The 22,506-nt window shown below is 39.5% G+C and overlaps 1 protein-coding gene across 2 annotated transcripts in view; it reads left to right on the top strand.

The window, feature by feature from the left end:
* Positions 1-20,546, top strand: part of usp25 (ubiquitin specific peptidase 25) — a 48,977-nt gene extending 28,431 nt beyond the window's left edge. Inside the window, exons 18-26 of one of the 2 annotated variants that reach the window (XM_036594533.1) lie at positions 1,568-1,707; positions 3,303-3,461; positions 8,621-8,716; positions 10,521-10,699; positions 13,428-13,506; positions 13,735-13,814; positions 14,996-15,119; positions 17,148-17,343; positions 19,255-20,546. In XM_036594533.1, coding sequence (XP_036450426.1) covers positions 1,568-1,707; positions 3,303-3,461; positions 8,621-8,716; positions 10,521-10,699; positions 13,428-13,506; positions 13,735-13,814; positions 14,996-15,119; positions 17,148-17,343; positions 19,255-19,433 — 1,232 coding nt within the window. In that variant the 3' untranslated portion in view covers positions 19,434-20,546. The remainder of the gene's footprint in view (positions 1-1,567; positions 1,708-3,302; positions 3,462-8,620; positions 8,717-10,520; positions 10,700-13,427; positions 13,507-13,734; positions 13,815-14,995; positions 15,120-17,147; positions 17,344-19,254) is intronic. The other variant, XM_036594534.1, reaches the window with a different exon arrangement.
* The last annotated feature ends 1,960 nt before the right edge of the window (positions 20,547-22,506 follow it).

The raw sequence follows: 22,506 nt of genomic DNA, 5'->3' as shown, positions 1-22,506 counted from the left end.
ACAGTACAGCAAAAATGTAACATCACGATGCTTGAAGAAATTTTTGTGATGCATGATATTGATCGTTTTTAGTTTTACTGAGGTTTATGAGTAAGTTGGAATGGGCAGCTTTTAAAAATATTTGAAAAAAGGCTGCAAACAACTATAGAACAATTATATTGTTTTTATTCAGAGTTTGCAAGGACAAACGATACAAGAAGGGGTAAAAAATCAAACAAATATGGATACAAACTTATTTATTTAATGCATTCATTTCACATATTTAAATAAGGCAGGTGTAGTTTGGATAAAAAATACAATGAATCGTGTATCATCTTGTTTTTGACTAGAGATGGGCATTTCAGTGAAATTGAATAGTTTGTAAAGCATTAAAATTCACCTTTTTTTCACCTTAGGCAACATTACTCTTGTCAGATTTGTATTTCACCTTGCGCATTATAGTTGGAAATCAGCAAATTTGAGAAGAGTTAATTAGCGGATACCAAATGTTAAATTCACTAAGTGATATTGAAAGTTTTATTCAATTAAATCTGTGTGAGTACAGTGTAAAGTGAATTTGAGCTTCTTGTTTTTCATTGCTTTTCTGAAACATCCTATGTGCTGTAGCTGTGCTTTGTAATATCTACTACCATCACCAAAGACCCTCTGGCAGCGCAGCACAGAGCTTCTCCAGTGTACAATAGCCTTTTACTGACTGCAGTAGTCTTTCTATGCTTGCTTCTTCGGACTAGACAAGGCTTGGCTTCCCAGAAGAATCTTAGAATTAAGATCATTTTAACTGCTAGAGATACTGTTTAGAGTTGTGCTCACTCTACCATTTAAGAGTTTTATGCTAAGAAACTTTCAGGAAACTCTGATAAGAACATTTGAATAAAAGATAAGATGCAGGAACCTGCTTTCTGGTACAGTTCACACATCTCATGGTTTTTTAGTATGAGAATGTAAAACATTAGAGAGAAATTAATTTGCATGTTAAAAATCCTACAAGCAATAAACAAATGTTAAAACTTCCTCGTTTTCCTTTTTTTTGTTCATAGTTTTTAAAATACTTCAGACTGTCATTTGCAGAACTTTGAACACCTGCAGTCATATTAGTGAAAATAGCATAGCGCGTCCTCTTAACTTAAATATGGCACTTTTTTTGTGAATTTTAATACATAATTTCTATTTATTTGTTTAACATCTAGGAAAAAAAATAAAACATAACATAAAATGTGCTGTAACTTTTGCACAGGCCACATTTTATGTTTTCAAATCGTTAAATTCAGCAAATAAAATTTACTAAAATGTGCAGAAGTGTGTTCTCTGTAGAGGATGTGTTCACTTCTTTTCAGCAAAACGTGTCATTATTTTAATATTACTTGTTGAGTTAATTTAATTCCGCTTGTTTAAAACGTTGTATTTTTGATGGTTGGTGCAGAGAATGGTTTTCTAGCATTGTGGTGAAGATTGCTACCTTGCAGTAAAGATCTCAGTATAGAGACAGAGAAACAGACTCTGGAGAGAGTTCTGACAGAAGGTAATTGTCTTAAGAAGAGACTGACTCACCGTGTGTGTCGACCTTCAGTTCCCCAGCAGGACCCGGAGTACATGGAGCAGCCCTCACCCACCGACGACTCCAAACACCTGCAGGAGGACACTGAGAGAGCAATCTCCAAGGCTGCCGCCGAGCAGGACGAAAAGAGTCCCGAGGCTCTACTCAGCGCTGTAAGAACCCACACTCACACATACTTACACACGATCTCTCTCACAGTTACCCCTCGGATGTCTGCGCTGAGCCAGACAAGGGCTGTCTGGGTCGGCTCCTGCGGGGCTGTTTAGTTCGTTTGTTCTCTTTTCATTATGAACTCAGAGGAACCTACTGGGACACACTGTGAGATTAGTTTGACAGGGATGTAGGCGTTTATATCAGACTATGAAAGGTCTTATTCTTTAATGAGAATTTAACAGTCTACAAATTTTGTGCTTTAGTCTTTTATACAGTACTGTGCAGAAAAAGAGACCAACCTTCATATATGTAATTTCCAGTCATAAAGGCCAGTAAGTACAAGGTATTCATTTTTCAGTGTTATAATAGATGTTGAAATAAACATTTAACAGAAACTTAACAACTAAATATGTTTTTTTTCCTCTATTGACTGTTTTTACAGTCTTTTCAGAAGACTTGCTTTCAGTTTTTCAAAGAAGTCTGCAGGGATATTTTCCACACCTCCAAAGTTCAGTCTTAGAAGTTGGTTGCATTTTCTGCTTCTCACAATCCAAGTAATCTCAGACACATTCAGTGATGTTGAGGTGAGAACCATAGTGTTGAGTTATCTTCTCACAGTGCAAGGATGGACAAGAACACCTTTTCTTTCTGTTGGGGACAGTTTTGGTTAGGAGTCCTGTTTTCTCTTTATATTTTAATCGTTTTTTGAATGCCAGTTTTAGAAACTCCTTTTTTTTACTTATTTTTCTTTGAATATCTTCTATCTAATCTCCTCAGATATTTCTCCCGAAAACCTAATGCTTGTACTTGTACTTGATGGACATTTTGACTGGAAATTAAATAAATGAAAGGGTGGTTTCTGACTTGTACAGAGTACTGTAAATGTAGATGGTGTATTTTAATGTATTTTATGTAATGTCTGAGATCCCCAGCATGAATTCTACTAAACTAGATATATATTTATTTTAACATTTTATATACTAACAATAACTGTTCAGCTGTGCTGAGTAACTTTATTCATTTCCGAATGCTAAGCAGAGAAACAGATACCAGTGTATCAAGCGAATACTTGAGTATTCAAATTATTCAGGTTGTAGTGTTTTGACAACTTTTTTTCTACCTTTGTGAGGGTGGAGCCTTTGACTTGGTCATGGGGGGCTGGAAAGTAATCCACAGGCTTTGAGAGCTCAAACTGCATTCAGTTACTTGGGTATTGCTTTTGTTAGTGCTTAGTTCATTTCCAATTGGTTCTGAAACAAGCTAAATCAGGAAAGACGTCTTCAAAACAATTAGCATTTTTTCCCCACTTTAAATAGTTCTCTCTGCTCTTGGGATAATTTATCCTTGGGGATACAGATTAATGTCTACTAACAGGTCATTCATAATAGAGAGAAATGAATTGGAGTGAATTATCTGTGTAGGTGACCTGGATTGTAATAGGGTGTGATTTTATTTATTTATTTATCTGTTTATTTACGTCATATTTTTTGCACTTCGTCCATTCATTTTGTCTCCCATATCTCCCAGCTATTTGTCTTTTGTTTGTCTCTCTGTTCAGTCTTCTTGCACCATTTCCTCACCTCTGTCCTTGCAGGCCGAGTCCAATGCGACCCCTCCCCAAACCCCTCCCCCTGACACAGTGCAGGATGGCCCCGCCTCCACCCCAGCCCCCCCACCCCGGGTGGTGGAGGTGGCCATCCCTCACGTAGGAACCTTCGTCATTCAGTCACGAGAAGGGGGGTATGACGATGAGGTAGAACCTCTTCCTGCCAGTGACCATTGACATAGTAGTGGCTGTGTGAGACGTGGGCAGCAGCAAAGCTTATATGCATGCACTGCCATGCTTATCGATCTGCTCTTACAAATGCCAGAGCTGCAGGAGGCTTCTCTGTACATTATTTCAATATATAGGAATTATTATCATTGCTTACTCACCTCAAAGTCCAGTTTCCCAAATGCATTTTGGTGTATAGTCTAGCGGGGCCAAACATGATCTTGTAGCCAGAATACACGTCCGGGGACTTGTTAAACATTTGAGGCTGAATTGTGGCGAAATATACCGCTGAGAATGAGCACCCTCTAAAATCCACCTCCAGATTCCTTCTTGAATATCCAGAATACACTTGATAACGAGCAAAACAAGCTAACTAGCAGACTCATCTCTATAAACAATGTTTTAGGAGCAGTTTTATTTAGCTTTCTCTGAGTTGTGCTTAATTAACAAAAGCTTTAGCAGTGAACCACTTCCAGTGCTTTTTTTAGAGGACAGCAAGTATTGTATCTTAAGAGAAAAGTGGCTTATATCTTCTGAAGTTAATGTGTAGTCTATAGTTTAGTGGAATGTTTTTTATCCTTAGAGGTAGTGTTTATTTTTACTGCATGTAATATGTCCTTAATTTGCTCTTGAGTGGACCGACTTTCCAATAAGGACTTTTTTTAGGGGACTTTTCAGCCAAGCTAACTTACGTGGGCCAACAACAGGCTTGTTGTTGGTTGGACAAAATTGGCGAGCTCACCATCGCCTCCTTCTTTGAGCTCCACCTTCACAAGCCGTTGGATTTATTTTAGAACTTTCACAGAAGTTCGTTCCTAGCCTTATAAGTCTACGTTCCCGCCCACATTTAGCCCCACATTTTTCATGATTGTCCCTATGTGTTCTTTCTGGATCGTGTCTGGCCCCGCGAGACTAGTTGGTGTTAAGATTAGTGATGTCCCAATTCATTCCAGATGGGGGCCAATCCAGGCATATTGTAATGGATCACGTATCTGCCAAAATATGCCGAAAGCGTCTTGCCACCAAAGTATTGTAGAACACTTTCACAACGTTCTTCACTCGCGAGACACGACTGGTTCAAAACAAAAGCATTTTTTACCAGCAGCACTTCAGGGTTACAACCAGCAATTCACAGGGCATTCAGAACAAGAGAGAGGAGCAGGCTGCCGTGTGTTAAAGCAGTGTGAATTCATAACATGGTCACGACACAAAAATGGTAGCAGTCCACAAAAAAGCAAAACATATTAGTTCAGACTGTGTTATTATGCACATATCAAAAATGAAGTGATTTTAACACAGCATTTTAAACTGGTAGCCAAATCATCAGGGAGGTCAATAAAATTGATCAATTAAAAAAAGTAGGCCAGTAAATAGAACATTTCCTAAAAACATACTATAAACTGTAGTATTTATTAGCAGACTAACATATCTTACCTAAATGATGAGGCTGTATTGTCTATGAAAATGCAATACCAGATTAGACTGGCATTGGCCGATACTCATCATCAAGGTCCTGGATAAAAACCTGGATCGGGACATCCCTAGTTAAGTTTCCAGCATGATCATTGTGCTAAGATGCTTTCGGGAAACCCAGTACTGCTGATTTAAATCTTACACTGCAGTTCAAAGCGTCAGAATTGTACTTTTGCATTATGCTCTTTTAAAGAAATGCATCAGTTTTCCAGTCACGCATATTAGTGTACAGTACATTTTTCCAAATAGAAAACTGACTGTTGTTGCTGCTTATGCACCTGTTGGCCTGATCTTATGTTGCTCTTTTAAGGAAGCTCATTTGTGCCTTGCTGCATTTTCTGTCCCTCATATTAGTTCATGTTTTTGTCATCATGGCTATATTTAGGCAGCTTCAGATCATCTTTGCTTTTTTTATCTTGTCTAGCTGGCTTTATATTTAAGTTTGCAAAGCTTTTAGTGCAGAAATTAAAGTGTGGTTTGGGCTTAACAGAAAAAAGATTGTGGGCAGTTTGTGAGGATACTGTTTTGGCTGCATAACTAGACACATTCTGAAAGACTAGATGGTGTTGCTAACACTGAGTGAAATTGTAGAGCCGTCAGTGTTATGCTAATGACATACTCAGCATAGTAATCGTGACTGATAAGTGCTGCAATGATACTGGGTCTAGAGCGTACCTGTAAGGGAATTTCAGCATGTCGACAGTGCAGGACTATTTCACGCTTGGGAGATGCAGTATTAAAAATGCTCTTTGCAAAATTTGTAATTCCAGTATTTCAAAGCGAGACACTGACAGCAAGGATTTCAGTACATCACATTTAATAAAGCATTTAAAGATAAACCGTTCAAGTTTATTTGAATGTATTACTTTTATTTTACCAAAATAATGTATTAAAAAAGTGAAATGCTATAAATATCAGGATTTATAAGCACCTATCTGATATGAAGGTTTGATAGAGTTCGGCTCAGGGATCGTTATCAGTGATAATCGGCGCCTCGCTAATACTGATCATACAAAATGATAACAATTGGTGGCTATTAGCTTCCATTCCTCATTGGCATGTTTGATTGAGCTGTTTCAAATTAGAGTAACATACGAGTGCAAACTCTGGCAGAATGTGAATGTGAGGTCTGCAGGTCAGACTGAATCGTAGCGATGCCGCTTCCCATAGTTATCAGTGCAGGGTCCATGATTTTGGCCCCATTTCCAGGAGTGGAGGAGATCAGACAGTAGAGGTCGCTCTTTCTCCTATGAGTGACCAGTGCACAGAGTTCAGGAGCAAATGAAGTGCTTTGAGAAACAAGACAGTGCTGCCAAAAAAATAGAATGCACACTTCTCAGGTGGTATGCTTCCAAAACTTAGGGGACACCTTGGCTTCTTTGGAAATTGTTTGAGTAATGCTTGATATTTGCTTTTAGTTTTCAGTTAAAGTACCTGCAATGCTTCTGTTAACATTAAGCAGCTCTGTGCTAATCCTAATCCTTTAGGTATGTTTTGCTTCAACACTCAGTTTTATGTTTTGTCGTTCTTGGAATGAAGAACAGGTTTAGCCTAATAATGATTTGACGGTTTTCCAATCTGTTGACAAAAGCTCATATTGAAATTCTTTTGGCATCTGAAAGGTTTGAGTGCTGATGAGTGACATCACAGCAAGGAGATAAAATCTATGGCTTTTAGCCTTATTATTATGTAAGGTAGAACTTCTGCCAGTCGTTCTTTCAGTTCCTCCCGTTCCGTCAGGGGTCCTGTCAAGGTCTGCACTGCTTTTTATTTTATTTTACTGGAAACGTCCGTTTGAAATAATCTTTTGAATCAAAATTGAACTAAAGCTTTTGAAAAGCTAGGTGTCTTGAAGTTTTGACACACTAGACTGCATGTTCTGCAGTGGGGGGTCAATGACGTGACTCTTTTTCTATGAAATAATTTAATAAATACCTGACAACTATTGCATTATTCTGCAGTGCCTCTTTTATGTAAATACATTTTCAGTGAATTAAAATTCCTTTTAGGCTTTTATGCCTCCTGAATTGTAAAGTTGTTGGCTGCGACCATCCAACTATATATGCAGATTAATTGAAGTATTAAAAGGGGTCATTTTGTCATCAAATGGTTGATAATTTATATTTAGGTTTTTGTGTGAAACTTCCAAATCACATGTTGCAAAGTAGGGCAGCTTTAAAAGTGTTCAACTAGAAGCAAACCTTGTTCATAAACTTGGATTTTCTCAAATGTCATGGGGCACAACTACCAACAAAGGACTTTTAGTCTGCTTTAAAGAAAGAAGAGGGAGGCTAGCCTTCAGTTGGAATGCCAAGTTCAGTAGTCCTTTCACAAATACTGAAAAATGATTATTTTTGTGTCATGGTTTGGCTGTTTCACTTTAGTTCAGTCAAGTAGTGTGACCCCCTGCAAAACCATGCAAATATGTTTTTTATAACGTACACATTTTCAGTAGTTGTAAATAACATTAAAAAAAAAAAAATTATACCAATGTGCGGTTGTGCCACCTAAAAATTGTTGATCCTGTTTAATTTTGTGCCGTCTGTAAAATCTAATGAACAAATAGCAGTACATTGACCCAGGAGCATAAAGTGAAGTAAAGTTTTCAGTAAATAAGCCAAAAGACACAAAAAGCACAAGACAGTTGTTCTTAAAGTCAACAGGAAATAAGGGGAAATCATAAAACATTTTCTTTCTATATTGGGACATTTGAGAGTGAAACCGATTTGAGTTTTTGAGAGTTTTCACTCGATGGTGAATGGAGGTGGCAGGAAAGTGAATAATATTATTTGCTAATATTTAATAAATATATAATAAATAAATAATAATAAAAAACAGGTGACGATTCTCCATGTCATATAAAATTTTCATATAAATTTTAAACAAGAATTTACGACTTTAACTGATATGGAGAATTGTACTTAGAATGACCAGGGAGATGAACTCAGAAGGTAAACTTTGATTTTCATGTTTACCGGGTCCATTTCCTACATTTACATGTATTTTATTTTCCATTTATGGCATTTTTGTGGTTTTATGCAACAAAAACAGCCATCATTCATTTTACATGACTATTCTTTTGCCCCATCTCTTAGAAATAAACTGTTTCTGTTAATGTGTCTGTAAGATTGACGTATGTAAATGATCTCTGTTCTGATTGGCTCTGCCTCATTTAAAAAGTAGTCCAGGATGAAACACTTAATATTGTACGAATGGGTGGGACTAAACTGCTGTAAGCTGAATAGACAGATACATGTACTTGTGTTGCTTTTTGTGATATCCCAAAAGTGGTGAGTTCACAATGGGCTGTTTTTACAGTTAACAGTGTTTATATCCTACAAAAAACTCTTTATTTTAAAGAAAGCAAGAAAATTTTGGTTTTCTTAGAAATGGGCCATTTGATACGATCAGGCGAGTGTCAAGCCAAAAAACTTTTGATCAGTCAGTTTTGATTTCTTGGTTTTTGCATGACGTGTAGGACACGAGCATGTCGCGCACCCACTGACACTCTCAGTGTAACACTTGTGGTGTATGAGTGTATGAATGCTTGTGTCTTTGTGATACTTAAACAATACAGCCAGCAGTGCATACATGATGCGATTAGCATGTTGCTAGCCCAATGGACTGTGTATATTCCGTAGTAACGTGCTTCCTTCCTTGGGCAGACAATGATGACGCCAAACATGCAGGGTATTATAATGGCCATTGGCAAATCCAGGAGTGTGTATGACAAGTGTGGGCCTGAAGCAGCCTTCTTCAAGGTACTTCCGTAATGCATCCATTATCAGTGACTGCAGCCCCAGTGACTGTGCTAACCTCTGCATGCACCCCTCATCTCTTTTGCCTGGTCATTCTGTCTGTGTCTCCACTGCAGACTCTCTCTCGTAGACTCTAGGGTAGGGTTGTCACGATACCAGAATATAAACATCAATGCTACTGCATTTTTCCACTGCATAAAGCACTAAAACCTTTGGCACCAGAAAACTGGAGCTGTGCTTTTTCTTTGGCCAATACTGAAGATTAAGGACCTAATGGAACTCAAGTGTTCTCCTCTTTTCAGCTATACAACAATTTGGTGAGATCTTTATTTTTCCAGGTGGTGATAAAATCACCAAGCACTACTACATGACTAGTAAGCAAGCTAGAGTGATATGCTGAATTTTAGAATTATTACCAAAGACGCTCTAAAGTGTATTATAACTGTTTCATTTTCAAGCAGGGTAGAAAATGAACAAGAACTAAGTTCTGGTGGGCCAGCTCTTGTTTTTGGTTGTGCAGTGGAAAAAAAGATAAGAGTAGTATTACAGTGCTTGATTGGCGGCACAATATTATGGCAGAAAATGACAAACACGTCATCGTCTGAACGCAGATGTTTATTGGATTGAAATCAGATTGTTATAGATTGATTTAAAGTACAGTATAGTTACAGCTGAAAAAAGCACTGAACCTTCCATACATAGAGCGTCTACTTTTAGGCCAAGCACTGAATAGTTATCGAATACATATACAGTGAATGAACATCTCAAAGTTCAGTGTCTGCAGTTTCCTTTTGGTGAGTGTGTTTTGCCATTATTTTTTTATTATTTTATATATTTATTTATTTTTTTGTTTATTTTTTGTTTTGAAGATGTGATATTAATTGCCTGCTGGGCATGGCTGTCTGAGGCCCTCCCCTTTTTGTGAAATCCGTTCTAGCTTTCATTACATCTGTATGGCGTTGTCATTTTGATTGGTGGTGTCACCTTGACTGCGGAATAAACCAGAATGACTGATGGCTCTTAAGACACTAATTGTGTGTTGCTGTGTGCTGTGATTGTGCCTGTGTTGGAATGTAGTTGACAAATGATCATCAACTGTGGACGAACTCGCACAACTCTCACTGCTCTGATCAGGATCGTCCCAGTGGGGGCCACCATCTGTTTTTCAGTTTTTCGGAAACTGATCTCCAACGTCTATTACTCATTCATTGCACCCCTCTCTCCCTCATCGTTAATGAAAAATTCATTTGTCCACTCTTAAGTATGCACAAAACATGTGTGAATATGCATATATTCACTCAGCCGATAAATTACAATGCACTTAAATGAACAGACCTACTCACGAATGTGATTTAAAGATCGCTTAAGGTTTACATGTTTTAATGTGCTTAGATATGTTGTAATATATAAATTGGGGATGTTGGCACTGATGGGCAATAAATACTACAATTGCTTGCTTTTCTTCACTGTTAGCTGTATGTAAGTCTTACAGCAGTGAATTTGTACATCAAACCATGTCAAAGGGGTCCATTTGTAAAAGTATGAATCACCACATCATGGACTAAACTAATTTGTGTTCTGTCAGATGATCCTGTCAGACAGGGTTGCCTTTTTTCCCTCTCATGATGGCTTTGTGCCTGAGGCACTTATGTTCAGTATTTTTTAATGTGGCCTTGATAATTAACAGTATGTCTTTCTTTCTTTCTTCTTTCACCCACACTCCGCCTCCCTCTCTCCTTTTCCATCTCTCTCTCTCTCTCTTTCCCACACCCTCCATCCCTTTTTCTCTTTTCTTTTTGGCTTGAAGGCGATTAAAGTTGAATACACCCGCTTGCTGAGGTTAGCCCAGGAAGACACGCCTCCTCAGAATGACCACCGGCTACAGCATGTCATCGTTTACTTCATCCAGAACCAGGCGCCCAAAAAGATCTTGGAGAGAACCCTCCTCATGCAGTTCGCAGACAGAAACCTCGGCTTTGACGAGAGGTACGGTCAAAAGCTTCTTTTGCCCCGAATGGTTAAAAGTTGTCCCCAGTCAAGTGATCCTATAGGAATACAACAAAGGAGCTTTTCAACCTCTCCTTATTTGCTGCATCTGTGTGGTGCAGTCAGTTACTACCAACAGTAATGCAGTGAAGTTGGTTTCATTTTCACATATTCAGATTTCTTTCTTCAGTAGCTTTCAAACTATGGGCCAAAAATGTATAGATATAAATATATTTGAATGTATAAAATGGCATTGTTAGCAAAAAAACAGTAAGCTTAGATTTAGTTTGTGTCTGAAATTAATGTAGAACATGTCGATTTCTGTGAACTCAGAGCTTTACAACTGTCTACAAAAATTACATTGCAAGTGGCAACCATGGGGAACCACGTACATGTGCCGTTATAGAGCCAGTAGAACACAAATGACGGGAACGTTTTTAGAATGGCCTCTATGTATGATACATGTGGGGTCTCAAGAGGAATTAACTGCTATATTTTATGGTATAGAAAGCAACAGTTTTTAATAAATTTACCTAAAAATTTTACAATATTTTGAAAATAATTTGTATTTTGCGTAGTTGTTGAACTCAACAAACTAAATAATTCTACAGCAGTTACCCCTGTGTTTTAGTCTCAGAATGCATCAGGAAAAAAACGCCACCAGATCCCTCTACAGGAGATTTTTGTCACCTTTTCTCGTACTGGAGACAGCCTTGAGAAAACGTGGGCTAAATGTGGGTGGAAACAAAGATCGGAAGTCAATCCAACACCTTGTGAAGTTCCCCTCAAACTAGTGGGCAATAGTGAGCTGGTCAGTGCTGTCTGACAGACAACAGGCCTGTCGATAGCCTGTGGGTATGACGTGAGTCTCCCACAAAGCTCAGGTGAAGCATGTAGATGTGTGTCGAGTATTCAGAGAACACATTAGAAGTAATGTAAGTACGCATTACGTCTTGCAAGGGAAAAATGTTCATTAAACCAGACCAGAATGATTCAGACTAAATGTGATGTGGGAATGAATTGGCTGCCATTTTCAAAGGCGAGCTATTGGATTTGCACTCGAGCTACTTGGTTCTACTCCAGACTAGAGATGATCATGTCACTTCACGTGAGTCCAAGTCAAGTCTTGAGTCTCTGGGGTGTGAGACCGAGTTGAGTCTCAAGTCTCTGGGGTGCGAGTTTGAGTCGAGTCTCGGGGGTGCAAGTCAGTCAAGTCTCGAATCTCGGGGGTGCGAGTCAGTCAAGCTTTGAGTCGCTGGGCTGCAAGTCAGAGTCAAGTCTGGAGTCTCTGGGGTGCAAGTCCGAGTCGAGTCCCAATTCTCTGGGGTGCGAGTCCGAGTCGAGTCCAGAATCTCTGGGGCGAGTCCGAGTCGAGTCCCAAGTCTCTGGATTACTAGTCTGAGTCGAGTCTAGAGTCTCGGGGGTGCAAGTCCGAGTCAAGTCTCGGGGGCGTGGATCAGATTTGTGTCTGAAGTCTCTGGGGTGTGAGTGTGAGTCCGAATCTTGTGTCTTTAGTAGAGAATTTCAGCCTCGTTATTTGCTGCACCTGTCAGGTTCAATACGGCTTTAAATAACAAGCCTTTCATTACAGAAAAACCTTCAGTCTGAAGGACAGAACTGAAGCACTAAACCCCGTAAATACTGAGGGTAAAAAAAAAAGCTTTTTCCATAACTACGTCCAGGGCAAGGACAAGGTTATCTTTCCTCTGGGATAATATTCAGGTTTTGCCACTTTCACTTTTATGAAAGGATGAGGTTAGCTTTAATGTCGGTGAAGTACATGAGTCAGATAAGTCAAGTCACGAGTCATTTAGACGCAAGTCTGAGTCAAGTCACCAGTCTGTTAAGCGCATGTTCGAGTCGAGTCCCGAGTCAGGTCTGTATGTTACTCAGACGCGGATTGTCTCCATCGCTGCTTCACAAGTCAATAGAGCACAGGCTAGAAGAATTTAAGGGCGTGTTTTAGAGAAGGCGCACCCTTGTTAGTGGCAGACTTCATTACCACCCAGCATCAAAAGTTTAACAGCTGCCTCAGCATCTGCCCATTGGCTTCTACTCTAAGTGAGTGTTGAGTCAATGGGTTCTCTTTTCTTTTGCTAAGTACAATGAAGCGTGTCAAAATTGTTATCCATGGTAATCAGCCATGCTATAGAGATGCAACAGATAGAGATTAGGTTGAAAAACGCTGAAGTATTCCTTTAAATAGTTGCAGTCCATTCTGATCCGTCACACTGTCAGTTGAGATTACTGGCCAGGCAGCATGTCTTTTGGACCGGAGCTTTTCTGTACAACATTATATGAAGATCTGAGCCCGTCTCTATCTGTTAACCAGCCAATAATGCTCTGCTTCTTTTGTTCCTGCCTGTCTCGTCGCCTAAAAGGTCCTTGTGTCAGAGCCCAATCGCTTCCTCCCATGGGCATTCACCATGCACCGCACACGGCCAAGTGTGCCACGTAATCCATATTCATAAGTGAATTGATTTCCCCCTCCTCTATTTTGAGGAATATAATTAGATTTATGTGAGTGTGGCCCAAACACGCAGCTCCAGAGAGCCGTTTCCATTTTGTTTTCAGTAATAAAGAATGATTCATGCCCCCAGCGCGAGGCCTAGAGACACGGCTCGCCATCTCATTCCACAGATTACCTCATGAGTCACCCCCCCATCACCCCCCACCCCCCGCGCAGACTGCGCTCTAATGGCGATGTGCTTTCTCCCTTCTCCCTCAGATGTAAGAGCATCATGAAAGTGGCGCGCGCAAAGCTCGATCTCATTAAGCCGGACGAAGTTAACATGGAGGAGTACGAGGTCAGCTGTGTTTTTATTTATTTATTTATTTATATATTTATTTATATATTATTTATATGTATATTTATATCCCACCCTCCCCTTCCAGCTGTCACAAACCGCCTATTTGTTGGTTTGTCATTTTAAAGCTTCACAAGATGTTCTTAGCTGTTCTGTACCCATTAACTATGTGTTCCATAACATTGAAGTCACATATCGACTTTTTTTTCCCCCCATTTATGTACATAGATGTGGCATCAGGACTACAGGAATTTCAGAGAGACCACAATCTTCCTAATGATTGGCTTAGAGCTGTTTCAAAAGAAAAGGTAAATGCAGCGATCTGTTTCTGTTCTTACATCGTCTTTGTCGGTGGACATTCTTAAAGTAATGGTTCAGCAAAAATCACACAGTTTTCCACCTAGAACAGATGTACTCGATCAACCAGGACATGTTTGGTGGCCATATTTTGCTTCTTTAGTTTAGCGCTGGAGCTAACTGGGCTATCAAACACTACAAATCAATACAAGTCACCCAAACCTTTCTGTAATTATTGCTCTCAAAAAATGGCTGCCTACTGCGTTCAGCTACACCGTGAGGTTTGATTGGTCTTAGTTCACCATAAGTCATGCTGTGTTCTAAACCACATTCACCAGCCTGTGCAGCGTTAATGAAGAGGGGCGATTTGAACTGGCTGGAAAAAGCTGTGGAAGTATTTATGGAAAAGATTTGGGTGACTGTTGACTAGTGTCTTCTTAGCTACATTAGCCTTGTAGCTCCAGCGCTAAACTTGGGACACCAAAATAAGTAGTAGTAGTGGTAATAATAGTAATAATAATCTTTATTTATGTAGTACTTTTCTCAGGGATATAAGTGAAACACTGGAAAGGTAAAAATAATATGTTGTAAATTAAAATAAGAAAAAAACACTGCTCTTAACAGAAAACAGGATTTTTTAGGTTTTTAGTCTAATTTAAAATACCTATTGAGCTTGCGTTCCTAATATTGTCTGGAATGCTATTCCAGTGTTGATGAGTATGTATGAAAATGATCTTCCACCAGCTGAGCTGATGGAGATCCTAGGAGTTAAACATGTCTTGGCCAATCAACTATGTCTGGGGGAAAATTGTGTAAGTTAGATTTATTTTCGTTAAAAAAGGAGTGTTTCTGCTATTGCCTAGTTGGAAATGGGGCGTTCCATATTTATGTGCACTAGGGGGCAGCACAGCCTCTATTATGTGTGTTTACTTCTCTTTACAATGGCAGCGTTCAAGCCCAGTGAGAAATGTAAAACTTTTAATTAAAATGTTAAATTAATGCTTAATTGGAATGATTGCAATGTTTCTGACAATTGTGTGACTGGATGCCCAGATAAACCTCATATTAAAGCTTCATTTTCAGTTTTCATATTTTGTATTGTTCAGAGTCTGTTAGCTGTACATTTCTGCCTGTTGATATGAATATATGCGTTCTTTATAGTCACGTCAACCTGCTTTTCTTTTCATTTCAGTTATGTGGAGGCCTTGATGTACCTGATCTACACCTATCAGTACAACAAAGAGCTCCTCTCCAAAGGCCCATACAGAGGCCATGATGAAGAGCTTATAGCCCATTACCGCAGAGAGTGCCTGCTGGTGAGTTTGTCTGCTTTAGCTACAGCTCACCCTTTCATTCATTGCTAGAACCAGCTCACCTCCTGCTGAAATGCATCTCCGAGCTGTGTGGAAGGAGCACTTTAAACCAGCACATGACATAATCACTGCATTAAAAGTTAAACCACGTATGCTGTGAGTTATCAGAAATGGAAATATAAAGGACATAAAATTGTATCAAAGTCATATGATGATTATTTTTTTTTCTCTCTCTCTCCATTTCCTCAGTTATTTTTCCAAATGCAATAAATATAGAGCACTCATGCAAATAAAAGATTAAACCACTGCGCCTGTGTGCAAATGAAACATAGAATTCAAATGCGTCATACTGATGAGGCCTTTGGGAAATGTAGAAAAAAAGACAAAATATTCCTTTTAGGGAAAATCAGATCAGCAAATGAGGGTGACTCCCTTCAGAAACTTCATAATGCTTTGACTTATTTTTTTCCCCGTAGCACTGGTTCATGCAGGCCTTACTATATCTCTCTGTTCTTTTTCTTCTACATCTGAGCTCATTAGCAGTGCCATATAGGCGAAAGCTGCTTTGGGATCTAGTGTACAGTACTGTGCAAAAGTCAGACCACCCTTCCTTTTTAATTTCCAGTCAAAACAGCCAAGTTATTCATTTTTGGCATCAGGAAAAAAGCTGAAGATTACGCAGAAGCCTTAGAAACTAAATATACTCATTCCTTCAGCATTTATTGTATCCACCCTTTGTCTTTATTATATTTTCAATTCTGTTTAGGAGACTTGCTTTCAGTTTTTCAAACAAATTTGCAAGCAAAGTTAGTTTGCATGATCCATGTATTCCCAAACACATTCAGTGATGCCGAGGTCTGAGAACACTACCTGCTTCTTTGTTTGATTTGCAGACTTTCCACGTTGTTTCCGTCTGTTTCTTTTTCTTAGTAAAGGCGTCTTGACAGCTACACATCCTGTCAGTTGCATTGTCTTCTAACGGTGCAAGGATGGACAAACACTTGTGGATGTTCTCCTATAAATGAAGGTCTTTGTGTATTGTTTATTTGATGGGGACAGTGGTGGTGGTCTACCTGGTCTTGCACAGTTGTTAAGTCCCATTTTCTCTGTATCCATTTTTTTGGAAACTTCTGGTTTTCACTTCCTTTGACTTTCTCCTTATACTCGTGCAAGTGAATGATCTTCTATCTATTATATCTCCATGTACCTAATGACTGTTTTCAAATAAGTGAAGGGTAGTCTGAGTTTTGCAAGGTACAGTATTTCTAAAGTGATTTAAATCATCTAGGTTTGTTTTAATTATTGATGTTTAGGTTCCATATCTGAACAGTCCTGTTTTTTATTAGCTTTACCAGGTAATCTTCAACCATATCCCTGTCTGTGCAGCCTTCTCACTGTGTTCTGGTTCTAAGACCTTTACGGCCCTCGCCCGGGTGCCTGCACCCAGTAACCCTACACCGCCATTGTGCTCATAATGTAATCATCAGGCTCCGAATAGGAAGCAGGCGCTGCTGAGAGTGTAAACACATTACCGCTGGGGCCGCGCCGTTGTCCTCATTTTACCTCCGCCATTTTCGAACCGCACAGGGGCCCTGGCTCCCTCTCAAGCCTGGCTGTTTACCCCGCTGCTCGGCTTTAATTGAAAATACTGCTAACATTGACATAGCTAATGTACTCTGCTGCTTTTTTTTTGTTTTTTTTTGTGCGTGGCACCCACCAGTTCCCTAGTTCCGCAGTCGCCTTGCAGAAGACTCCAAGGTCAATGGGGTTGCTTGTGTCGCGGGGTTCTCAGAAGTTGCACGCAAATCCATGAGTGCATCAGCAGGCACGTCAGCCGTTGCGTCAGTAAGGAAAACACTCCAGAGCGTTTCTTGGACGCTGAGGACACTTCTGAGAGACATGAGGGCCAAGAGCTTGCAGTGTTTTGCGTCCGTTGATTTCAGTCTCGTTCTGGCTGTTTGATGTTCGAGCGCTGGGGTTGGAGGGAACATAACATGCGTGCATGTGTGTGTGTGTGCATGATTTCTGCAGAAGCTGAACGAGCACGCGGCTGCCCTGTTTGAGACCGGAGAGGAGCCGGAGGTCAACAGTGGCCTGAGCATCATGAACGAGCTGGTGGTGCCGTGCATCCCTCTGCTGCTGGTTGACGAGCTGGAGGAGAAGGACATGGTTGCAGTTGAGGACATGAGGAACCGCTGGTGCTCCTACCTGGGACAGGAAATGGAGCGTAAGTGCAGGGTCACAAACTAGGGCTGCAGACACAACCAACTGGACACTGACGCTTGGCATTCCAACTTTCTTACATAAACATGTTTTGGCATTGCAGTCTGCAAAAGGCAACTGCAAAATATTTAAAGAATTTTCATATTTATACATGTTTTCTGTTACCTCAAATGTTGTTGATCGGATCGGACATGCTTCGGGTCTGAGGGTTGCTTCTTTAGTTGTCTTTGCGTTATGAGGCTATAGTAGTTAATGGAAGGGTATAGCTACCTGTCATTGTGCCAACGTTTGCCCAATTTTGTAGATTACAGTCTCAGCGGAAATCACATATTAAATACAAGTAACTTGATGATGAACTTTTTGATCTATGTTTTGAAAGCTACTGCAAACGTGACCATTTGTTAGATCCTGCCAGAGTTAATGGGCTTTTCTACTCTTTAAAAACCATACAAACACGACTTGTGTGCTATTTGCTCCTCCTGCTAGAGAGACTGCTAGCTGTTCATTTCAAGGCATGTCTACATGATTTACATATTACAAAAACGTGTCCATTTTTGCAGTGGAAGAGCTCTGGAATTCAGCTATAGACGCCTGTGGGAAACCGTGAAGGCATGTCATACTCTGGAAAACCCCCAGCAGAGAAATTACCCTGCTGTAGGACAATGATTTATTAATGCCCTGTAATAATCCATCAGTTTATCAGCAAAAGGGAATAAAACATTACATGTACATATTATTTGATACAGTTAAGCAAAGAATGTCATATTAGCATGAATAAAACAGGAGATTATAAGGTAAAATTCTTTTCTTTTGGCTTTTGGACAGTTTTTATTTATTTATTTATTTATTTATTTATTTTTTGGGCAGTTATTTTCATTTTGGTGCATGACTACTTGTTAGCTACATTAGCCTCGTCGCTCTGGGGCAAAACTAAAGAAGTGAACTTCAGACACCAAACATGTCTTGGCCTATCGACTAGATCGAGGTAAAGGGACAATTATATACATTTGATTTTTGGCTAAAGGTAATGTAACACTTGTATAAGAATATTATACAATAGTTGACTTAAGGGACGGTCTAAAAAATGCATAATGCAGATGTCTTTCTAGGTTTTACATCCCGTTTATTTTGCAGAGCTGTAGTACAGAGAAGTGTTTGTTGTTATTTGAGGTAACCTCACATTATCTTCCCAATAATTGTATCATTTTACTGAGCACTGGTTGCTAAGTAACAGCTCGCTTTATGCTTTAGCTAACCACTGAGTACTTTAGCACATTCAAAATAGATAATGGATACACTGGATAACTTTTATAAAGTAATACTTGACCTTTAGCACATTTGGCAGATTTTTGAAGGAGAGTTTGACAGCAGGACTACATCAAATTCCAAACGTTGCTCCTAAGCGAGCTTTTCAGGCTGCGGCTGTGAACAGCTTAACAAAGTGAAATTAACCAGAAATTAACAGGCAATTCAGCAAACAAGCTGAGCTATTAAATGCTTTACAGACTGACTGGAACAAAACTACATTCAGGTTAATATGGCAAACTGAAAAAGATAAGCTGAACCTGATACTGTGACAGTTTTATGGCTCTAAAGGGGTCCTACTTTTTGTGGCGGAAGGAATTTCCAGCATTAAATTACATTTGCTCTCACATTCTGGGCTTATTTGATTATATTTTTTGTCTGTTTAGCAGAGCTGTTGTTTTAAAAGCAACAGAATGCTCAAGCAACACCCTCTCTCTAATGTTTTATTGTTCAGTTATATTATTAATCTAATATTATTTAGAACTGAATATATGTGGATGGTCAGTGCTTTAAAAAATTGCCAGCAATGACTGGAGAATTTAAAGCAGGTGCGTGTCGCAAAAGAAATGCTTACAAATCTGAATTCACATTTACTGACCTTCTCTTGCAGCTAATCTTCAGGAGAAGCTCACCGACTTCCTCCCCAAGTTGCTCGACTGCTCGACGGAGATCAAGACGTTCGCCGAGCCGCCCAAGATGCCCTCGTACTCCACGCTGGAGCTGTGCGAGCGCTTCGGCCGCGTCATGGCCTCCCTCACCATCAGCCGCACCCCTGCTGACGGCAGATGAGCCCCCTCCGGCCTCCTTCGCCCCCCTGCCGCTCACCCGTGGACCTCTTTTAACCCATGCCTTCCTCCAAACCAGGGTTGCTTCAGCTGTTACTCCTTTTAGTTCTCTCTTTCTCTTTTGCTGCTACAGGTTTTATCATTATTCTTATTGTTATCATTAGTATTATTTGAAAATTTCAGTTATGTTTTAAAGCTAATACAACACAAAAGGCTTCGGCATGGGGGAGGAGAAAAACTTCACAAAGCTTAGAATTTGCCGCATGCTGCTCCAGCTTTGTCAAACGAGGTTGAGGATTTATTTGGTTATTTTATTATTTGTTGGTTTTTATTTTTTTCCCCCCATTGCTTTTTCTCAGTCAGCCCTTCTGGAGTGAAAAGGAAAGACCTGCTGCTCTGCCACCCCTTTGCTACAGCATTAATGCATATTGTTTTTCTAAAGGACGGGACTGAACGCAGAAAAAGACCCAGAGATTCGCAGATGGCTCGAAATGTATAGAGTGGGTCGCTTGACCTGAGGACTGCTGTTCTCAAAGTTTTAAGCGCTGTGGTAGACGGCCACAGATGCACTGTGGCTTGTTAATAAACGGAGAGAATAAAGTTTTATTTATGGCTCTTTTAGGCCAGATATCTGCTTTCTTATTTGAATGATGTTATTCGATTCAAGTGGGCATTGTATGACTGTTCTACAACGACCTTCTTTGGAGAAGACGGTGGGTGGAACATTCCTCGCAAGAAGGTTATATCATCTTTTTTTCACACTCATGCTCTGAAAGGCTTCAATGGCCATATTCACAGAGGTTCACTACATGTTGCTCCTCTCTACACCTAAGAGTGGTGGGTGCTGTGGTTGTGCATTCCTGTAACTGTTTCCTGCAGGAAAAGAAGGGGCCATGTTTCCTGCCAGCCAGAATTTGGGCCTCAGAGTTTGATGCTATTGATTGTTTTTGAAACACTGTGGTCAGAGAAAGAAAGCATTAAGAATTTGACACTGCAAACATTTATAACTTACCTGTAGGGTACAGTGCAGTCTGAAAGTAATTGGGCGTTGACCATTGTTTCTTGGTTTGGCTCTGTATGCCAGCACTTTGGATTTGAAATGAAATGGTAAATATGAGGTAAAGTGCAGTATGTTGTCTCTTGATATTTAGTCTATATTGGGTGAAATGGCACATCTTTTTTATGCAAAAGAAATTGGGCAAACATCCATAAAATCCGTTCTGCTGCCAGAAATTTTGAGGTCTGACCCGTAAACATAAAGTCCTACCTGCTGATATCCAGACAAGCCTGTAATTGGGACATTTTCACTTTTCGTTTGATGTAGTGTACGGCTCAGGTCAGGTGACTCGGAAAAAAATTGACTTAGTATCTCAACATAATGATTTTTTATTCTTAAAAACGTGATTTATGATGTCAAAATAAAGATTTCATTTCTTGAGATTTTGACTTAGTATTTTAAAATAATGACTTTTTTTTTTTACCCCAAGTAGTACATTTTAATGATTAATGCCTGGAAATGTTTGACTTACTGTCTTGAGATTTTGAGTTAAGACACATACAAAACATTATGAAATAAGGAGTTATTCGATTGAAAAACAGGAAAGTATATATTTTAGGACAGGTTATTTGGAGATGCTCAAAATTTTGAGAAAAGTTATTTCAACATATTAAGTGAATATTTTGAGTAAAAAGTCTGCTGCCAGAATCAGAGAATGAAAAAAGTCTAGGTGCGTTTTTTTTTTCCAGAGATGACCGACTTGGCCAGGCAAGAATATTTTACTCTTTGGCCGTGAAAAACTCAGAATTGCTTAAGCAGTTTCTGAGTCGTTGATCTTCTTCAAGGTAAAACACCATGCAGAGAGTTCAGGGGCGTTTTGTTCTGTCTGAGAGATCTGAGCAGTTGAGATGCTTCTTTTTTGCTTCAGAATTCTGCTACTTTTGGCAGTCGGATCATCAATACCGACGAGTGCTCCAGATCAGACGGCAGCCGTGCAGGCCCATGACATGATGAGCACGTTCCTTTTTAACTGTCTCGGAGCGCTCCTCTTTCCATCACTCCAGTTTATCTTCATCGTATCTGTCTACAGTACTTTTCACTGCAGCACATACAGGCTGTTTTATGTACTTTGGGCTTTTCTGATCTAGAGACTCACCTGTGGTTTGTATCGTGGTGAATTCTCTTAGGTCTTGCTGGTGTGTTCATCTCTTCATGATCATCTTCGACACATCTCTGCCTGCAGTGTGTTCTACGGTTTTGTTTCATGATTGAATGCATGTTTGGTCATCCACTGCTGTGGTCTCCTGAGGTCGGACAGCTCATTAGAAAATCTCACCAGTGCACTTGTGCTTCTTTAACGATCAACCAAACTAGTGACTTTGCTAAATCTGATGTTTTGGGTAGGCAAATTACCTTTGGTTTCCTTAAAAATGGCAGGACTGTGTATTAAAAATGGGTGTAATTCCATTAAGGTTCTTTTCAGTCTTCCAAGTTTATTTCAAATCCAGTGAGCTTGAGTATAAAACCAATAATTGTCACTGTCTATTCATTCATGCACTGCACTGTGTATTACTAGTGTTACTTTTTCTAAACAGTACTGCAGCCACTGCAGATGTGTTTATTTATTAGTTTGAGATGGATTATTTAAGTCTTTGCGAAGAATTAAGTGGTATTTTAATGATAGTGAACTATTATTACTCAGATTAAACTGCAGACTTTTATGCCTTTCATTTTTGACTTCCCATAACCTCAGTGAATAACTGTTAAGTTGTAAACAAAGTCATTCAGAGTGGTTTAGTGTGAAATGCTTCATTCTAGAGAATTTTACCGAGTCAGAATCACAGTGTCACAGTGATGGTCACAGTGGTGGTGATAGGAACCAGACGTCTGAAGAATTTGTTCATAGCAGAAAGGTACATAGAGGGTGTTGTCAAGCAATATAGTCCCCAAAAAATGAATGTTTTTTTCAGATTTACCTCTATTTTCACCCATTTTTCCATCATCAACACTACATATAAAAACATAAGCCACATGTATATTCACTGGAGGTTTTGGATAGTAAATAAAATGGCTATATTTG

This window comes from Colossoma macropomum, unplaced genomic scaffold, assembly GCF_904425465.1.
Source record: "Colossoma macropomum unplaced genomic scaffold, Colossoma_macropomum, whole genome shotgun sequence".
NCBI lineage: Eukaryota > Metazoa > Chordata > Actinopteri > Characiformes > Serrasalmidae > Colossoma > Colossoma macropomum.
Note: the sequence above shows the minus strand (reverse complement) of the source record. Positions and strands in the feature narration are given on the sequence as shown.